Source organism: Equus asinus, chromosome 11 (assembly GCF_041296235.1).
Source record: "Equus asinus isolate D_3611 breed Donkey chromosome 11, EquAss-T2T_v2, whole genome shotgun sequence".
Lineage (NCBI taxonomy): Eukaryota > Metazoa > Chordata > Mammalia > Perissodactyla > Equidae > Equus > Equus asinus.
This window is the reverse complement of record NC_091800.1, coordinates 85192011-85212500: the sequence shown is the minus strand read 5'-3', so window position 1 is coordinate 85212500 and position 20490 is coordinate 85192011. Positions and strand designations below refer to the sequence as shown.

Below are 20490 nucleotides of genomic sequence, written 5' to 3'. Positions count from 1 at the left end.
ATGGGCATGGATGTTCGCTCAGGGCCAGTCTTCCTCAGCAAAAAGAGGAGGATTGGCAGTAGTTAGCTCAGGGCTAATCTTCCTCAAAATAAAATAAAATAAAAGTTAAAGAATTCTAATATATGTGATTAAGGCTACTAAAAATTAAGGAAAATATATGTGTTTTCAAGGGAAGATGTATGTTTTCAGTACAGAAGCTATAAAAAAATGGAAATATTTTTGTTTGGTTCGTTAAGAAAGGTAAATTTGTCCCGAAGTACTAGGAAGAAAAAAGAAAGGCTTGGGACAAATTCTGAATGTAAAAAGTGACAAAAGGTTGATGAAAGTACAACCCTAAGGAGTTTTATGCCTGTCAAGTTGGCTAAGATTAAAGTAAATCAAATTAAGTAAATGAATTTTAATGTCAAAAATAAGCTGGTGTAAAAATTAAGATTCGGTTTTCTCTCTCAAAAGGATACTTTTCTTGAATTTTGGATCTGCTCTTGATAAAGAGATTGCAAAAGTTTTTTCTTTATTTTTGAGTAAGTCTACCTAAAAGACAGAAGACCTATGTTTTGTTAGAATAATTTCTTATGTTGAAAAAGACTGAGTCTCTCTATTAATATTTTCGTCTGCCCTTCACTGTCTCTGTTGTCACTTTGGTTAAATAGATAACAAAGGATTGTTTCAGTGACCATTGTTTCAAGGTGACAAGATCAGCAATCCCTTAATCTTGTTTGAGTAAGTGTTCTAAAATATTTTGATATTTTTGACAGGCTCCTCAAAATTCATATCCTAAATGAAGTCTTTATTTTGATCTTCTTTGAGAATTTTCAGAGGGTCCCTGGGACGACTCAAAGAAATTTGTTCTCTCTTCCTATAATTAGGCATGTTTGCTATGCTAAATTGCATGGGAAGCATTGTCAAGTAAATGATGATAAACCCTCTTAGGTTATATGACGTAGGTAAATATTATTCACTATTTTAACCCTGCTACCTTGCTTCCATGACTGCATTCTATTATTTAATTGGTTTATAAATGGGTCTTACTTAAGTGATGAGCAAGGATGTTATCAAGCTGGATGTGCTGTCCAGCCTCAAGAGTGCCTGCCACTTTCTCTTAACTCTGCGGACCCAGTAAAATGTTTCCTTCTATAGGCTCAAGAAATCGCCACAATAGACAAGAAATAAAGGTGGCAACAAAAGAGGGAAAGCAATATTTTTGGAAACTTTCTCCCACAGCAGCTCATAAAGCCTCTACTCATGCTATATGCCCAAAATATAATCTAGGGAAACTATTTCATGAGTCACAAGACCACTTTCTCCTTCCTAAGGGACCCTTTGAGGTATGGCAATTGAACTTTGTCTAAATGCCACCATCTTAAGGATAAATATATCTCGTAATGATCTGCATGTTCTCACATTGGATTGAGGCCTTTCCTTTGGAAGAGCAATGGCTCTAATAGTATGTAAATTACTATTAGAATAATTCCTGTTTGAGAAATTCCTACTGAGTTACACAGTGACTGGGGAACTCATTTTACCGGACAAATAATTAACTCTATTTGTAATATTTGGCCAATAATGCAGCATTTCCACTGTGCTTACCATCCCTGATCCTCAGGATTTTTGGAAAGAACTAACAGCACAATCAAAACTAAATTAGCAAAGATTTCAGAAGCATTTACTCTGTCACAGCCAAAAGCTCCCCCACTAGTAGCTACACCTTTTGGTAAACATCAGCTGTCTCTTTTTTAAATAATAGGACAGCCTATGCAATTAGATGAGGAAATAGATGAACCAACTTTGCTTAAAGGAGATATATTACATTGTTGTCAGGGTCTCATTGAGATGCTTGAAAGAAATGAAAGGTTGGTAACTGGCTCTTTTTTTTTTTTTTTTTTTTAAAGATTGGCCCTGAGCTAACATCTGTTGCCAATCTTTGTCTTCTTCTTCTTCTTCTCTTCTTATATAGTTGTATATTCTACTTGTAGGGCCTTCTAGTTCTGCTATGTGGGACACCACCTCAGCATGGCTTGACGAGGACTGCTAGGTCAACGCCCAGAATCTGAACTGGTGAAACCCTGGGCCGCTGAAGCAGAGTGCACGAACTTAACCATCCTGCCATGGCGCTGGCCCTGGTAGCTGATTCTTTTCACAGAGAGTTCCCAGACCTTAAGGATCATGGACTATAACCTGGATAATTTATTTATCAAAAGAGGCATCGAATAACAGACTCTTTGCAGCCCTGTTGGAAAGGACCACATCAGGATGAGAAGATGGCATCTGTTGTAGACAGCTGTCCCAAGACTCCAGACCAGGCTCATATTCCCAACCTGATGTCCCCTCATTTAAATCTATGTTATGCTTAAACTAATTTTTTAATTGTTCCGTTTAAGGTTTAAAAATACTATCATAGGTAAAGAAAGTGATTGATTTGGAACAGAATAGTCTTGAAGGCCAGGCATTTATCATGTGGCTCCTAATGGAACTTACTGGCTACGTGGAACAAATCTCTGGCCTTGGCTACTGCCTAGATAGCTAAAACAGTGCACCCTGAGCTTCCCTTGGATGCAGGGAAGAAGTCACATTGAGCTGACACCTGTTGCCAATCTCCCTCTCTTTAAGACGAGACGGGCTCATTCAGTGTTCCACTGGTATGGCCACCAAGTGGCTATATTTGTTCCTTCTTTGGGGCAAAAAGATGTCATTATCAGGGCCGGCCTGGTGGTGCAGCAGTTACGTGTGCATGTTCCGCTTCAGCAGCCTGGGGTTCACCAGTTCAGATCCCAGGTGCAGACATGGCACCCTCGGCAATGCTGTGGTAGGCGTCCCAATAGGCACCTACCAATGCCGTGGTAGGCATCGATGGATCTTATAACCCTGGACAAATTTCCTTTTCTGATAAGGACTATGCCTAAGAACTCATTTTAAACCAGTTTTCAAATATGTTGAATTATCATCATTGTTACTGTATTCGTTCTATAATCGTCAACAATGTAAACATAAGGAATCATAGAAAACACACGTACAATGTGCAAGTCTAAAATTAATTGAAAATTATATAACGTATGAAATGCTTCCTCTGTTAATACATATACCTCTATGCTTGTCTGACTATATCCCCCCAACGTGGACAAGTGGGCAAATAAATGAGATAAACGCCTAGCACCAGGGGACATGATGGATCCAGAACAGGCAGGAACCACCCTGGCACGGAGGGACAATATTTTGATCATCACTGCTTTCTATAGAAGGACCAAAGATCAAAAGGGAGGAAATAAGCAAGTGGCAGCAACAGCACATATTGGAGTATATGAGGAAGCCACCTGGTGTAAAGCTAATTAGGCCTGACCCTGTTTTCCCAAAATGCCCTGATGTGGCCATTGAGCAAGTATTGTACATCTGCTTCAAGCGTTTGTTGTGTCCCAAAGGCAAGAACAAACAGCCTTAAGATAAAAGTGCAACTTCCCTCACATTGGCATTTCCTTGAGGATGAGCATCTCTCCCCAGACTAGGAGCTGATTGCTGTGCTCACCTGTGACCACCCAGCAGCAGCAGACCTGCCACTTGCTGTGTGAATGGCTACACTGTGCCAGTCAGGCACTCTCATGACTGTTGTAAAAGGAACATTTCCCGTCACATGTGATGGATGTTCTCTGTTCCAAGACGGTATATACCCACTCTGTACACCCCACTGCTTTGGTGCCCTTCGTTCCTTAGGGAAGGAAGGCCCCCGGCTAGGCTAGGCCTCATATCTGGCTCAGAATGAACCTACCCCAATCCAATTTATAGATTGGTTAAGCCTAACTTTCGTCGACAAAGGCTAATCTTACAATAAGTCGCTCTCTTGCTAAGTCTCACAGCTGTAACCAGTTCCTTGGCTGGAAATTGTATGAAACAAACGAGTTAAACGACTTTCCAGGAGGTGGCCTTAGGAGCAACAAGGACGAAAACAAAGCGCTGCGAGTTACTTCGGGAACGCACGTAGCAGCAGCACTTCGAGGAGACTCCTGCGAGACCGTCAACAGGCAGACCGCGGCCCACGCCGCCCATGCCGAGTTTCAGAGCCCGACCTCGCCTCAAGGTGCGCTCGTTTCCACACTTAAGGTCACGGCCAGAAAGCGCTCCTGTCCGTAGGCTGGCCGAGGACGAAGCCTCCTGTCTACGCGCCTCGCCCCCTCTTCCGGCAACGAGCCGCTGTCCTCCGCCGCCACCTCCAGCGGCGCTCCAGGCAGCGCGGGCCCCGCGCCAGGTCCGCTCGCGCAGCCGACCTAAGGAGCCCCACGGCGGAGAGAGAGGCCAGAGACGCGGCGCAGCCTGAGCCCGGCGAGCACAGCCAGCCGGCACCCAACCCGAGCCGCGACCGGCGCGCGAGCACTTCTGGGGGAGAGGCGGCAGCGCGTCACTTCCGGAGGCGGGTCGGCCGCTCCACGCGCCGACGCACTCTAGGCAAAGCGGCGTCCTTCGATCAGCGTCCGGATAGGCCCGCGCGGGAGGGCGCGCGGCGCCGAACTCGCTTCCCGTCAGCCCCTGCGCGCCCGTCCGGCGGTTGCGCGCACGCTCGCGCTCCCGGAGCCCGCGCCTGCGCCTCGTCGCCATTCGCGCTGCCGCGCTGCAGGGCCTTGGAGCTGGCGGGCCCGCCCGCCCGCACGCCGCCCGCGGCCAGCCGGTGAGGAGCGGGGGTCGTCGTCGGCCCGGAGGCTCGCGCCCTGGGGCCCGAGGCAGCCCAGCGTCCGCCACGGGGACTCACCCCAGGCGCCGGGCGGGCGGGGGCTCCGGGGCGCCGGCGGCCCGCGTCATCTCGGCGGGGGCGGGAAACCCCGGGAGGCCGGCTCAGGCTCGGCGAGGGGCGTTCCTCCGCCTCGGTCCCGGATGGCGCGCTCCCCGCCCTCTGCGGGGCTTTTGTCCGTGGAGTCTAGGCGTCTGGGGCGGCGCGCAGGGGGAGGTGGCCGTGTCTCCGGTGGGTTCGTGTCCAGAGTCGGGGGCGGCATGCAAAGGGAGGTGGCCGTGTCTCCGGTGGCTTCGTGCCCAGAGTCGGGGGCGGCGCGCACGGGGGAGGTGGCCGTGTCTCCGGTGGGTTCGTGCCCAGAGTCGGGGGCGGCGCGCACGGGGGAGGTGGTCGTGTCTCCGGTGGGGTCGTGCCCAGAGTCGGGGGCGGCGCGCACGGGGGAGGTGGCCGTGTCTCCGGTGGGTTCGTGCCCAGAGTCGGGGGCGGCGCGCACGGGGGAGGTGGTCGTGTCTCCGGTGGGGTCGTGCCTAGAGTCTGGGGCGGCGCTCACGGAGGAGGTGGTCGTGTCTCCGGTGGGGTCGGGGGCGGCGTCCGGGGCGGGGAGGTGGTCGTGTTTCCTGTGTGTTCGTGTCCAGAGTCGGGGGCGGCGCGCAGGGAGGAGGTGGCCGTGTCCCCGGTGGGGTCGTGTCCAGGATGTGTCAGGAACTCCCGCCCCCAACGACAGAAAGCGGCCCTGCTCACAGGCGGCAGAGGACTTGAGCAGGTGTTTCCCCAGGAGGCATAGGAGTGGCCCGGAGCACATCGGTTAGATGCCACTTGACACCTGCCAGGACGTGCAGTGCTGGCGCTGACATAAAATAGTGCAGCCAGCAGCTGCGGGAACGGTTTAATGGTTCTTGAAAAGAGTCAAACATAGTTACTGTCTGGTCTCGCAGTTCCACTCCTAGGTGTAACCTCCAAGAACTGCGAGCCGGGCTCAGATAGGTACTCGTCCACCAGTGTTCCCGAAAGCCTTGTTAGGGTAGCCAGGAGGAGGAGCCTACCCAAATGCAGATGAAAGCAAGCAGATGTGCACAGTGCGATGTTATTCGTCCTTAACGAGGAGTAAATGCTGATAGTGCTGCCCGGACGGCGGGGACAAATACTGTCTGCCTGGGCTCACAGAGCCGGAAACCGGCAGAGACGGCTGGGGCCGGTGGGAGGGGGACAGGGAGTCACGTTTGCTGGGTACAGACTTTGTGTTTGTGGTGATGAAAAGTTCTGAAAGCGAATAATGGTGGTGTTTTTGGTTGTGCATTGTGAATGTACTTCATGCACAAAATCGTGCTTTTAAAAATGGTTACAATGGCAAGTTTTGTGATTGTTATTTTACCACCGTTTTTTAAATACACAGGGAAAGGCAAAACTTGTGGTAGTAAGAAGATCAATGGTTGTGAGGAGCACAGGGGATTGTTATGGCAGTGAAATCATTCTCTTCCATTCTGTAATGGTGGATACATGACAGCACCTTTGTGAAACCCATAGAACTGTACAACAGGAAGAGTGACCCCTAGTGTAAACTGCGGACTTCAGTTAATAATAGTATATCAGTGCTTGTTCATCCGTTGTAACACGTGTACCACCCTGATACAGGATGTTAGTAATAGGAGAAATTATGTGCAGAGGAGGAAAGCAGGTATATAAGAACAGAACTTTCTGCTCAGTTTTTCTTTGTACCTAAAGCTGCTCTAAAAAATGTTTACTAGCTTTTGAAAAATAGGCTAGGGAAGGAAGAGCAGTGCTACTGTGTATACTGATAAACCCACTGAGCCTTAAGCACGCTCTGCATATTGAGTTTTAATTTTACAGGCTGAACATGGACATGTTTTGAAGATGACCAGTGGTCTGAGACTTTAAGGAAGGAATTGGATGGGAAATGGGGAAATAGAAGCGATGCCATGTACATAGAACTTCAGTGAAAAATACGGGGTGATGGACTGGCAAAACGCTAATGATGAGAACTTAAGTTTTTCAGAGACAGCATGTAGTCTGTAGAGGTGAAAAGTAGAATGAGAGAAAGTTTTATTAATCTGGATAGTTTAGAGTTACTTTCTTGGTTAGGCTTAGGAACTCTGAAATTTAGGGAGAAAATTGCTAGAATCTTAAAGCTGGAAGGAATCTCAGCATGTAGCCTCTACGCAGCAGCTGAATTCTGGACTCAATTCTGCAACATCCCTGTGGGAAACACTGCATTGTGTTACAACAGAGATCCAGAATCAGGAAACCAGGTTCTTCTGTTGCTTTCTCTGAGCTAATAGGTGTGGTCTCTGACAGGTTACTTCTCTCCCTCAGCATCAGTTTTCTCAATTGTAGAATGAGCAGGTGGGACTCAAGTCCTCTGGGGAGCCTTCCAGTCCTGCACTGATCATGGGCTTCCAACTATGGAGGGCTCCTGCCTGACAAAGCAGCTCGTTCTAGTCCATGATTGAGTAGTTCGTAAAACTTATGTTGAGCTAAAGTCTGTTTTCCTGCTAGCTTCCACTTGTTGCTTCTAGGACAGCTTACATGTTATCCATAATTCTTCCTCTTTTGAAGTTAAGTGTCTGTACTCACAAATGACATGTTTTTAAAGACTGCCTTCTGTTCTGGTTGCTTTCTTTTGCATGTTCCCTAGTGCTAGGGACTTACAGTGTCCTTCCTGCCCACAGCTGGAGACAGTGATCCACTGGGATGCTCCTCTAGTTCAGAATGTGGAATGCAGTTCTCTGTAGTCCTGTATTCTGCACTGATATTTGGATTCTCAATCTTTGATAAATTTCATCTTGTTGATTTTGGCCCATTGTAGTGGTTTTTCAAGATCTTACTAAATTCCACGTATTAGTTTGGTCAAGATATACTAGAAAGAACCTGGATACATAGCAGAACTTTATTCTGGTTCTTCATGAGATGCTAATTATTTGCCTGATCTTAAGCAAGTTACTTACTGTCTAGGTTTGAGTTTCCTCAACTATAAATTGAAGTTTTAAAGTCGGTGGTTCCTGAGGTCTTCTGCTACCCTAAATCCAATGACCCTGAGACTAGATGGTAGCTCAGGTCTTTTCTATTTTTAAAATCCTTTGAATCTATGATCAGGTCCCCAGTCTTCATGGGAGAATATACTTTCGTGTGCCAGGGATATGCAAGGGTTACAAAGGTGAATGGGCAGTCCGTGCCTTCCGAGAGCCACGGCCTGGTGTGGACTCAGGCTATAGTGCCAGAGGATGACCACTGCACTGGAGGTGTGCATACAGCAGGGGGCCCAAGGAAGATTGGGAGTGGGAGGGGAATTGGCAAGTATTTAAGAAGTAATCCTGCCTGAAGGATGGCTGGGTGGGGAGTGTAAAGGAGAGGAAATACCTTGCAAAGGCCCAGAGGCTTGAATGGTCGGGAGTTACAGGTGGGTCAGTAATTGGAGAGTGCATTCTGGTCGGGGGCCAGACTGTGAAGAGCTTTATGTGCCATGTTCAAGTTTTGTGCTGTAGGTATTGGGGATGCCTTGAGGAATTGTGAGCAGGCAAGTCACATTTGGGTTTTACGTTTGGAAGATGACTGTAGCAGTCTGATGAGTGGATTGGAAGGAGTGAGGCTAGTGGCAGGGAGACAGGGTGTCAGAATTAAAGCAGTTGACAGGGTAGGCGAATGTGCTAGAACTTCTCAGAGGTGTGTTGGGAGCCACTGTCCAGCTTGTTGATGGCCATTTGATCCTGTTCTGTTCAAGTCAACAGCTCACCTGCACCTGACACCTTCTGTTAAGTTCCTGTGTGAAGAGGGCTGAGCAGTCCCCGAAGCACCACCATCCCTCCTTTTCCCAGGCCTCTTCCTTCTCTGCCCCTGGGTCCTGTTGATTGTGTTGTCTCTTCCTCCACTGCCTGTTAATCTGCTGCTTTGCTGTGTAGTGTGGATCATTGACAAAACAGCAGCTGCTCCTGTGATCATGGTCACAGTCTTCTGAGTGCTTGTCACGTCAGCTGAAGCTAAATGGTGGGTTGCAGAAGGGTTTGGTTATGTAGTAGGCGTAAATTCCATCGTGGGTTATTGAAAGTGGACTTAGAAGGGACAGTGTTGTGGATAGTGTCTGCTGTCATCTTTGGTGGTGTTTATTGGGTTGGACCCCTCTGTCTGCTGGAGGGGACAGGATAGCGAGAGGAATGGGCAGAATTCTGTTAGGTGACAAATTATCACAAGGATATAATTTTGATTGCCCTTTCTTTATTTTTTTCAGGTTCAACTTCTCGTCTTTGTCCTTCTTCATGTACTATAGGCTATTTTTTTGGTTTCGTCAAAAAGCCATGTAGACTTGCCTGACCTTTGAAGACTGCTTTTAAGACTTCTCATAAGACAATTGGTGAGTCTGCTAGGGAAAAGCATGTTGGTTTTTATTTCTTGCCCACTCTAAAGGTATTTGTCCTGGATAAAGTGTTATTCTACCAGCATTACTTTGCATATATTTTTGTTTACTTGTAACAGTTCTTAGCGTTTTTTTTTCCCCCCGGAGGAAGATTCATCCTAAGCTAACATCCATGCCAGCCTTCCTCTATTTTTTAGTATGTGAGCCACCAGCACAGCATGGCTTCTAACAGAGTGATGTAGGTCTGCGCCCAGGAACCACACCCAGGCTGCTGAAGCAGAGCACGCCGAACTTAACCACTAGGCCACTGGGGCTGGCCCAACATTTCTTTTTAATGTTTAGGAAAATATTTTATGATAACACTTTTGGAAAGCGCTTGGGGTTCTTGAGGAAAATCCCTATAAAAGCATACACACCCATATATAATGATGTGTGAACATGTGCTAGATATGCATATATCAATATATACAGTCATGTGCCGCATAATGACGTTGAGGTCAACAAGGGACCGCATGTGCAGCAGTGGTCCCGTAAGATTAGTGCCATATGTAGCCTCGGTGTGTACTGGGCTGTACCATCTAGGTTTGTATAAGTACACTCCATGGTGTTCACACAACGATGAAGTCACCTAACAACACGTTTCTCAGAACATATCCCCATTGTTAAGTGACGCATGAATGTACGATGGGCTTTGAGAATTGAACTTTGTAATGTTCTTTTTAATTTTTTTAAAAGGTTATTAGAGTATGTTAATGAGGCTTGGTAGTAGGCAGGTGTGGGTAGTAAAAACTTTGAGATTGGCCAGAAGAGTGGGTGGTAGGAAGAGGAAAGAGAGAGGGGCAGTTGGGAGAGATAGGAGATGATACCAAAGTCTGAGGAGCCATTGGGGTTTTTTACAGACTGAAGGGGAATGGGAGTGGATGATGTATTTACTGAGTGGCCCTAGATGAAGAGAGAGCTGATGAATGTACGGATTTAGCAGGCAGCAATTAAGGACAAAAGGAGTCCATCCAGTCGCAGAAGCTGAGGTGGCTGGAGGCTGCTCAAGGCAAGAGCAGTAGGAATCAGGCCAAGTGGTAGTCAGTAGAAACAGGAACTAATTTACAGGAGCAGCTATAAAATGTAGGGTTAATATAAAGTTTCCAAAGAGTCAGCAAAGGGAGAGAGACAGTCAAAGGGAAGTAGAGATAAGGAGAAAAGTGCAAGGGCTTTGCGTCCGGAAAGGGGACACAGACTTGGATTGCATTCGGCAGAGGGGGCAGGTTAGAGAGGACCCGCTCTCCACTGTTGTCCTGTGTCCGAGACGCCGTTTATGAGGTGTGGTCTTGTTTTATTCTGGTTTTCATTTGGTAAGTTTGCCAGAAGCATGTTTTATAAAACCTTCCTGGCTGTAGAACAGTGTGCTCCGTCGTTTCTGTGGGAATAAAAGAAAAATGCTTCACCCGTACAGTTCAAAATCTGATCCCTGCATTTTGCATTTAGTTGGCTTGTGGGTGACCTCCGTTTGATGAGGTAGCATGTTGGGAAGGAGGAGGATGGTTTTGTTAGTGGGACTGTACATTATGAGAGAGGAGAGGTGGAGCTAAGTAAGTGCTGCACTGAAATGAGGAGACAAAAGTCCTTTCTCCGTACTGTGGCCTTACTCCTTGAGAGGATGGAGCCGTTTCTGTGGTTAACAGTGTGGTTACCTAAGATTGAGAAACTCAGACAGAAAGCCTGGAAGTGATGCCTCTCTCCTATCCCAAGCAGGACTTGGGTGCCTTTTGGATGAGCCACTGCATGTTGGTCAGCCGTAACTTCACCAAGGTGATTTGGCAATTACCAGGACCTGAAGGAGTACATTTTTTAAAGACTACCTAATAGTTTCAACTATAATAATAACAGCTAACACTGACTGCTTGCTACTTATCAGATACTGTTCTGAACATACTAAAAAATATTACAGCCATTTTACAGTTAGGAACCTGAAGCATAGAAAGGTTTAGTAACTTCACAAAAGCCACACAGTGGAACTAGGACTCAAACCCAGCAATCCTGAGCTCTTCACCTCTGTGTCATAACGTAGATGACAGATGGCGTGATACCATGATATGATGGGACACACCTCACCTCTTTAATATGGGGTCCCTTGACTGCTCACTGTTGCCACTCAGGGACAGATGGGGCTGTTCCGCCTTCCATTTTGTGTGAGCATCTAGACGCTGAACAGTGGGCTCTGAGGTGCATAGTTTACCTGTTCTTTCTACATATTTTTTTCATTATGTTCATAAGTTAAAGATTCTTTTTAGATTTTTCTTCAGTACTAAGTAATTGTATCTTTCTTTTTTTGTAGTCCTTCTAGCCCTAAAAACAATTTTCTAAAAGACAGGATAACTCCAGGGTGATGGAGAAAGAGCTGATCACTTTCTGAAAAGCACTGGTTTGTTTCCTCAACTGTCTATTACCTTTTCACTCCCGTACTGAGAAGGGCGCACCAGGTCAAGCTGGTGGAGACTCGAGTCGCATCCAGAACAGAATCCTGGACGTGAAATCCAGTAAATGCTCAGTGGAACGTCACACATCAGTGAGGAACAGGGTTGTGTGGTCACTGTTGTTGAGACAACTGAACTGTCCATTTGGTGTGAAAAAATAGTTTGGATCCCTACCTCACTTCTTACACCAGAGGGATTAAAGCTACAGATGTTTAAAAAAAGAATGAAATTGTTAAAAATAAGACAAAATATTAAGTGATTAAAAAAATAGTGGAGTGGAGAAGCATAACTAAAACAGTCATAAGGAAAACACTTTTAAGTTTTTAATTTTTATGTAAACCAATTAGCATGGTAAAAAAACACCATAAAGTCAAAAGACAAATGATAAACTGGGAAAATATCTTCAGTAAAAGGGCTGAGTTCTTTTATATACAAAGACTGTTTACAAAGAATTGTGAAAAGTGGACAAAGCACATTCTAGAAAAAAATGCACGTGGCTAGTAAACAAGGAAAAATGTTCAGTCTTTCTTACTAAAGAAGAGCACGTTAAAACAATGTACGAAACCACTTTTCACCTAAGCAGCAGCAAGGGTTGGAAGTTTAATGCTGCTCTGTGTTATGAGGAAGCTGGGAGTTGTCCCTCACATATACACTGCTGTGTGGTGTGTATGGTGCTGCAACTTTCTGAAAGCTTGATAAAATGTATCAGTTTCAATTGCAGATAAGCTTTGAACCAGGTAATCCACTTCTGGGAGTTTTAAGAAATACTCTCATATTCAAAAGATACGTACAAGGGAATTCAGGGCTTACTCCTGTGTAAAATGTGCTAGAAAATGCCCTCTAACTTAGCAGAACTCCCGAAACCTACACCTGCCCTTTCCATGGAAACTTGGCCCAGCTTTGTTTCCAGAATCATCAAAACCTACTCCTCTTAGCTCCCAGGGGCCTCAGAAGCCTGGCCCTGTTTCTCCTGAGCCACAGACACCTCTCTTCCTTATGTGAAAGCAGCTGCAGAACAGTATGCTTAACATCCCATTTATGTAGTGTGCGTATGTGCATTTGTACACGTAGCACGTGTCTTCAGTGACATTAAGTACAGTGGCTGCCCTGGGAGTGATGCTGTGTGAGCATCTTGTACCGTGTGAATGACCGTTTCTAACTCTGAGCTTCTCTTACCACCTAAGAAGACTCTCTTAAAATTTTAAAAAGTCATATTTTCTGGCAAGCAAGTTTCTGCCTCACGGGTGTCCTCTGTCTGAATTGCCCTTTGCTTGGCAGCCTCTTCACTCACTCAAGATTTCTGCTTGAGCATCTTCCCTTGACAGCCTTCTCTGCTTCGTCCTCCACACCCTTATCTCCTCACTAATGTAGGCACCAAATTACAAGATACCCTTTGAAACCAGGTGCCCAGAAAAGCACAAGACACAAAATAATTCAACTATTAAGTGAGTGAATAAAATACTTTATATTAAGGTGAATAAGACGTTCCAAGATATGTTGATATTTTTTAAAAAGCCATCTTTTCTTGGTTAGATTTAGTTGAGCAAGTGCTTTCTGAATGAGTCTAAAATTTCTTGCTCACCCTTAAATAGCCCAGCTTTAATCCTGATATTTACTCAGCTGTGTGTGCTGACAGCTTGTTGATTCAGGATGTAGAGTCAGGGTGTAAGACACACACAGGAGATAATTTGGGGTCGGCTTGGGTCACCTGGAGAAGTCACTTCTCTGAACCTCAGGTTTCTTCATCTGTAAATGAAAATAATACTTGTCATATTGTTGGGAGGGTTAAACAAGGCGATGTATGTAAAACTAGCAGAGTTCCTGGGGCTCAATTACACATTAGTTCGATTTCTCCTTTCTCTTCAGATTATTTATAGAGATGTTATCTAATGTATGTGCCATTCTAGACATCAAATTATGCAGTTATAGAATGGTCTAGAACAAAATTGTATTCAAAATTAAGTTCCCTGAAATTAATTTATTTCTACTTTATATTGCAGCACTGTTGAAATTTTTAAAGAATATAATCGTGTGTGTTGTAACAGAAGGAAAATGGAAGTATTCCAGGAGCTTCACAAGCCATCAGCACGTTTGGAGTGTGACCACTGCAATTTCAGGGGGACAGATTATGAAAATGTGCAGATCCACATGGGCACCATCCATCCAGAATTTTGTGATGAAATGGATGCTGGTGGGTTAGGAAAAATGATATTTTACCAGAAAAGTGCAAAGCTATTTCACTGCCATAAATGCTTCTTCACCAGCAAGATGTACTCTAATGTATATTACCACATCACGTCCAAACATGCAGCCCCAGAGAAATGGAATGAGAAACCAAAAAATCAGTTAAACAAAGAGACAGATCCTGTGAAAAGCCCTCTTTCTGAACACCAGAAAATGGCCTCTAACTCAGCAGAACCGAAACCTACACCTGCCCTTTCCATGGAAACACAGAAACTTGGCCCAACTTTGTCTCCAGAATCACCAAAACCTCCTGTTGCTTCCCTGGAGCCTCAGAAGCCTGGCCCTGTTGTCTCTCCAGAACCACAGACACCTCTTCCTTCTCCTGAACCTTCTCCAAAATCTGCCCCTATTTCTTCTCCAGAACCTCCAAAACCAGTCCCTGTTGTTTCTGAATCTCAGAAACCCGTCCCTGTCCCTTCTCCAGAACCACAGAAACTTTCTCCTGTATCTCCTGAGCCAGTAAAGGCTTCTCTTATTAATCCCAAACCCCAGAAACACTCCCATTTCCCAGAAACATTGGGGCCGCCTTCAGCCTCATCTCCAGAGTCACCAGTTCTAGCTGCCTCCCCTGAACCTTGGGGGCCATCCCCAACTGCATCTCCAGAGTCTCGGAAGCCGGCCCGGACTCTCTCCCCTGAGCCAAGGAAGCCATCCCCATCGGAGTCTCCTGAACCTTGGAAGCCATTTCCTGCCGTCTCCCCAGAGCCTAGGAGACCAGCTCCATCTGTGTCACCAGGTTCTTGGAAGCCAGGGCCGCCTGGGTCTCCCAGGTCTTGGAAATCCAGTCCTTCGGTGTCATCAGGACCTTGGAAGCCAGCTAAACCTGCTCCATCTGTGTCTCCTGGACCTTGGAAACCAATTCCTTCTATATCACCTGGGCCTTGGAAGCCATCTCCCTCTGTGTCCCCTGCATCCTGGAAGTCTTCATCAGTCTCTCCTGGTTCCTGGAAAACTCCCCCAACGTCTCCTGAGTCGTGGAAGTCGGGCCCACCAGAACTCCGAAAGACAACGCCCACCTTGTCACCTGAACATTGGAAGACAGGTCCCCCCGTGTCTCCTGAGCTCCGTAAAGCAGGACCACCCTTGTCTCCTGAGCTTCGCAAACCAGGCCCACCACTGTCCCCAGAGGTCCGTAGTCCAGCTGGATCTCCAGAGCTCAGGAAACCCTCAGGGTCTCCGGAGCTTTGGAAATTTTCTCCTGATCAGCGGAAGACTTCTCCTGCTTCACTTGATTTTCCTGAGTCCCAGAAAAGTTCCCGTGGTGGTTCCCCTGATCTCTGGAAGTCTTCCTTTTTTATTGAACCTCAGAAACACGTCTTCCCTGAGACCCGGAAACCTGGTCCTTTGGGGCCATCTGAGTCCCCTAAAGCAGCCTCTGATATCTGGAAGCCTGTTCTCTCCGTGGATGCTGAGCCTAGAAAACCTGCCCTGTTTTCGGAGCCTACCAGAACGGCCCCTCCTGCTTCTCCTGAACCACGAAAACGCGCTCTTTTTCCAGAGCCCCGGAAACATGCCCTTTTCTCTGATCTTCCCAAATCAGCTGTGTTCTCAGAGTCTCAGAAGGCAGCCGAGCTTGGTGATGAACTGCAGGCAGATGCCATAGATGATCAAAAGTGTGATATTCTGGTTCAGGAAGAACTACTCGCTACACCTAAGAAACTCTTAGAAGACACTTTATTTCCTTCCTCAAAGAAGCTCAAGAAAGACAACCAAGAGAACTCGGATGCTGAGCTTAGCAGCAGTGAGTATATAAAAACAGATTTAGATACAATTGATAATAAGGGCCAGGAATCAAGCAGTGATCAAGAGCAGGTTGATGTGGAATCTATTGATTTTAGTAAAGAGAACAAAATGGACATGACTAGTCCAGAGCAGTCCAAGAATGTACTACAATTTACTGAAGAAAAAGAGGCTTTTATCTCGGAAGAAGAGATTGCAAAATATATGAAGCGTGGAAAAGGAAAGTATTACTGCAAAATTTGTTGCTGTCGTGCTATGAAAAAAGGTGCCGTTTTGCATCATTTGGTTAATAAGCATAATGTCCATAGCCCTTACAAATGCACAATTTGTGGAAAGGCTTTTCTTTTGGAATCTCTCCTTAAAAATCATGTAGCAGCCCATGGGCAAAGTTTACTTAAATGTCCGCGTTGCAATTTTGAATCAAATTTCCCAAGAGGCTTTAAGAAACATTTAACTCATTGTCAAAGCCGGCATAATGAAGAGGCAAATAAAAAGCTCATGGAAGCTCTTGAACCACCATTGGAGGAGCAGCAAATTTGATATATCCATGGTGTGGACATATGCTCTACAAAGTTGTGTGTTCAAAGTGTAGTTAAATAGCCTAGTTGGATCAGTAAATGTTGATGTGTGTGGTGTGCTGTGTTTAATTGTCTCGTAGTGTTGCAAAGAATAAGCATTTGGTGGTTTTTCTCATGGTCTCTGTTTATGTGGCTATCTTGCAAGTCAATAAATTCATACTGTATATTTCAGATGGATAAAATTTAAGTATGTTTGAATAATATGAAGAGGTCGACATTCCATTTAACAATCAAGAGCAAGTTGTACTTAATTTAAAACATCTAACAAAAGTGTATCTTGTGAAACTAATTTCAAAGAATGGAAATTATTAGTTGGAATGTTCAAGAATTAGGCATTAAAAATATGAGAAATTTTGTTCTCTTATGTATTTTCAAATCATAAAAGTTATTTTGAAGTTTCTATTTGATCATATAAAATTATTTATAAATCTTGAACAGTTTCTACATGTTTATTAGCTTTTATGTCATGGAAAAATTGGAGTCTCAGGGTTGCATATTTTCTGCTGAAAGGGGGAAAATTGAGTAAGTTTAAAGAATAGATTGCAGCCTTCTCCTCTAGGAAACTGAGAAAGGTGAGAGTGATTTTAGTTCTTTCCCTTGGAGTCTTCCATTCTGTACCTTACCCCGAGATCTGGCCCTTCATTTCCCTGTGAGCTCACGCCAATAGATGATCCTTAATTGCCAAATGTGTTGGAGTTGTACCTCCTCCTCCTGGGCCTTCCACCTGTTGGGGCTTCAGCTTCAGACCAGGGTAATGAGTAGGAACTGAACGTCTTCCAGATTCACAATGGAAAATTTTATAAATACACATTTCTGTTTGAGAATACATTGATTTTATGTTTTTCACAGTTGTTGCTGTAAATACGTTGTGCCTGTTCATGGATTATTTTATTCTAAAATATTTTGTCAAATGTGTATCCACCAAATTAAAAGCAAATACTTTCATGTCAGCAGTGTCTTTGTGTGTGCTTGCTTTTTTGTAATTTTTACTGTATGATTTCCAAATTCCATTATTCTCTCCTATTACCACTTGTTTTCAGCATTCTAATTTTCGTATATGGAGCAGCATTTTCTAAACTGTTTTCTCAGTTTTGTGGTCAGATAAGTTAGGGAAACATTTTGTGGAAAATCTCATCAGTGCACAGGAGTATATTAAAAGTTGTTTCATCCAGTGGTTGCCAGTCTGCATTTAAACAGTGTGAAGCATTTAGTGCCATAAAGACTCTGATGTGTAGCCAGGATTGAGATACTGGCTTTGATTAAGCTGTTCCCTGACATTTTTGAGCAAGGAGCACTTACCATCATGGTATCCAAATTAATATGCCAATTCAGAAGACAGTGGATAACACTGGAAAGGTCTTAGATGCTTCGGGTCTGTCACTCCTCTGGTGAGCACAGGGCAGGGAGCATTGTGAGTGAGTGATGCCATCGTCATCGTCACTTCACATGGCACCTGAGAAGGAGCTTCCGTTCTGGAGTTTCCTTCTAGGTGTGATGCCAACAAGTGGGATAGGTAAGATATCTTGAATATACAGTCGTCTGATCTATACTGACTGAAAATTATGAGTGGGAAAACGGTCTGCAGCACCCAGAAACCCTTTTGAAGCCTGCAGTCTCTAAGCAGCCACTTTACATGCAAGAGATTCTTTTCCTTAGGACTTCACACTTTTTGGTGCAAAATTGTCACAAAATCCTTCCTAGACCTTTGCTCAGATGGAGCTAGCAAGATCCCACTGCTTGCCATCTGATGTGGGTTTTTCATCATATTGCCATAGGCGGCTAGGGTAAGTGGTGGGGATGCAGGAGTAGTCTTAATGCCTTAACCCTATTTAGTTACACCACCATGTTCTTGGTTCACCTTACGTGTGGCTTCCCTCTTTTTTCTCCTTTTACCTCTAAGGTCAGGGTAAGCTGTGCCGTTACCTTAGAACCTAATGGCTTTTTTTAAACGATGAAAACTGCCTCCCGTACAGTAGCATCCGTCTAATCAATATGACTGTACGTTTTCACTTTCTTTTCCTATGTAATTACAACTAGTTCTAATTAATCCAATGATTCTACATAATATGTAAGGCAATAAAAATTGTAGCATCTTGGGGCCAGCCCCGTGGCCAAGTGGTTAAGTTTGTCACTCTGCTTCAGCAGCCCAGGGTTTCACTGGTTCGGATCTTGGGCATGGATGTGGCACCACTCATCCAGCCATGCTGAGGCGGCATCCTACATGACACAACTAGAAGGACACAAAACTATGTACTTGGGGGGCTCGGGGGAGAAAAACAAAAAATCTTTAAAAAAAAATTGTGGGTCCAGCGTGGTGGCACAGCGGTTAAGTGCACACATTCCACTTCCATGGCCCAGGGTTGGCTGGTTCAGATCCTGGGTGCGGACATGGCACCACTTGGCAAGCCATGCTGTGGTAGGCGTCCCACATATAAAGTAGAGGAAAATGGGCACAGATGTTAACTCAGGGCTAATCTTCCTCAAAAAAAAAAAAAAAAAATTGTACCATCTTTTACTCAATATTCATAGACTTGGTGCCATTATATTTTAGGTGACCAATTTTCATTAATTTGATTCTAAGTACATGAATTGTGTCCATAGCAGATGCTTCTTTTGTTTTTAATATTGGTATGGATTCTAGCTTTGTCTTGGATGAAGATAAAGAAGGATGCTTATCAGATCTGATCTGCAAGCATTACAGAATGATGAGTGGTGCCTTTTTAAGTTGAATTACACCCCTAGATCTAAAAAGCTCTGAAATTGCCCCACTTTCTCAGTCTAGCTGTTTCTTGATGTATAGTTTTGGTGACGTGGAATATCAGTTTCCTATTGCTGCCTTGACAAATTACATGAAATTTAGTGGCTTAAAACAACACAAATTTGTTTTCTTACAGTTCTGTAGTTCACTGGGCGAAAGTCGAGGTGTCAGCAGACCTGCATTCTCTCCTGGTGGCTCTGGAAGACAATCCCTTCCCTTCCCTCTTCCAGCTCCAAGAGGCTGCCTGCACTCTTGGTTCATGGTTTCCTTCCTGCACTTTGAGCCAGCACATAGCACCTCTTTGACTCTGCTTCTGTTATCACACCTCTCTGACTCTCCTGCTTGCTTTTTCCACTTAAGGACCCTTGGGACTGCATTGGGCCACCCACATAATCTAGGATGATCTCCCTATTTTAAAGTCAACTGATTAGCAACCTTAAATCACCTTTGCCATACTACACCTGGGCTTGAAAATTGGGGGTTTGCTTTCTCGACTTGGACTACAGCCAGGTTGGTTTCTTCGGCAGTGTATCTGTTGCTATTCCCCCACTGATCTAGGCCCTCATCAGTAGACGGCTTGTCTGAGGCCGCCAGTGCCAACCCCAATCCCCCCTTTACACACCCAAGTACAGTCTCCACAACACTGATTTTATGTTGCTTCCCCAAACTGTAATGCTCACTCTATTTTTCCTATTAAAGTCCTACCCTCACTAAGCCTGGCACAGTTCTCACCTTCCAAGGCTACTCTTGCAGACTGCTTTTTATTTTATGAATTGGAAACAAAAAAGTCCTATAGGACAGAATTGGACCTCATTTAGTGTTAATTCAGTGCAGAAATGCTACTTTTTTCATTACAAATTCCCCAGACTGGACACTATACTCAATCCTAAAATTGAAAACATTGTTGGAATAAAATCTGATGTTTCAACACCTTTGATCCTAATCAGCTAGTTTTGCATCTAAGACCAGCCTATCTCTTACAAATGCCTGCCTGAGGCCACAAGGAGGATTAGATGAAATCCATGGGAAGCCTACTAAATTTTTACTTGATTTATATAAATGGAAGAGTTCTAGGTCAGGTGAACAAAAATCGAACTTGAATCATAAAAACAGTCATGGCTCCTCAGTTCCCAGACGAGCCAGTTTACAGAGTTAGGGCTTCTTGAATGAAGAGTAGGTCAAGTCCCCTTGAGCAGGCACACACCCCAGTACACTCCCCAGAATTTATACTATCAGTGTAACCTCTTCTCGCCTTCCTCAAAGGGACCTATGGCCGTTTCCAGGGTGACTGTGCTTTGGGGAAGAAAAAATAATCAGACCCTTCAGGAACACCTGGACACTGGCTCAGACCTGATGCTGATTCTGAGCATCACTGTGGCCCTCCAGTCAGAGTAGGGGCTTACGGAGGACACGTAGTCAATGGAGTTTCAGCTCAGGTCCATCTTACAGCAGGTCCACAAACCATCCTGTGGTTATTTTGCCAGTTCTGGAATGCATAATTGGATTAGACACACTCAGGAACTGGCAGTATCCCCACATTGGTTCCCTGATCTGTGGATTGAGGGCTATTATGGTGGGAAAGGCCAGTTGGAAGTCACTAGAATTACCTTTACCTAGGAAAA

General features: G+C 45.0%; 1 protein-coding gene and 1 long non-coding RNA gene across 4 annotated transcripts in view; one reads left to right on the top strand and one right to left on the bottom strand.

Annotated features, from left to right (window-relative positions):
• The first annotated feature begins 4496 nt into the window (after positions 1 to 4496).
• Positions 4497 to 17063, top strand: CHAMP1 (chromosome alignment maintaining phosphoprotein 1). Of its 3 annotated transcripts, none has more exons than XM_014867934.3 (3): positions 4497 to 4651; positions 8952 to 9074; positions 13549 to 17063. In XM_014867934.3, exon 3 carries the CDS (start codon positions 13601 to 13603, stop codon positions 16070 to 16072), a length of 2472 nt encoding a protein of 823 aa, XP_014723420.1. In that variant the 5' UTR covers positions 4497 to 4651; positions 8952 to 9074; positions 13549 to 13600; the 3' UTR covers positions 16073 to 17063. The 3 variants fall into 3 exon arrangements, with proteins under 3 accessions (XP_014723420.1, XP_044635564.1, XP_070376319.1); XM_044779629.2 differs by lacking the exon at positions 4497 to 4651 and adding an exon at positions 4728 to 4942; XM_070520218.1 differs by lacking the exon at positions 4497 to 4651 and adding an exon at positions 5150 to 5169.
• LOC139046530 (uncharacterized) overlaps positions 9089 to 20490 on the bottom strand; it is a 27093-nt gene continuing 15691 nt past the window's right edge. Inside the window, exons 3-4 of the long non-coding RNA XR_011506682.1 lie at positions 17410 to 17595; positions 9089 to 13294 (exon numbers count right to left, since the gene is read on the bottom strand). This is a non-coding gene — a long non-coding RNA (uncharacterized lncRNA). The remainder of the gene's footprint in view (positions 13295 to 17409; positions 17596 to 20490) is intronic.

Coding starts and splice junctions, on each gene's coding strand:
- CHAMP1 (XM_014867934.3), top strand. CDS start 13,601: ATGGAAGTATTCCAGGAGCTTCACAAGCCATCAGCACGTTTGGAGTGT.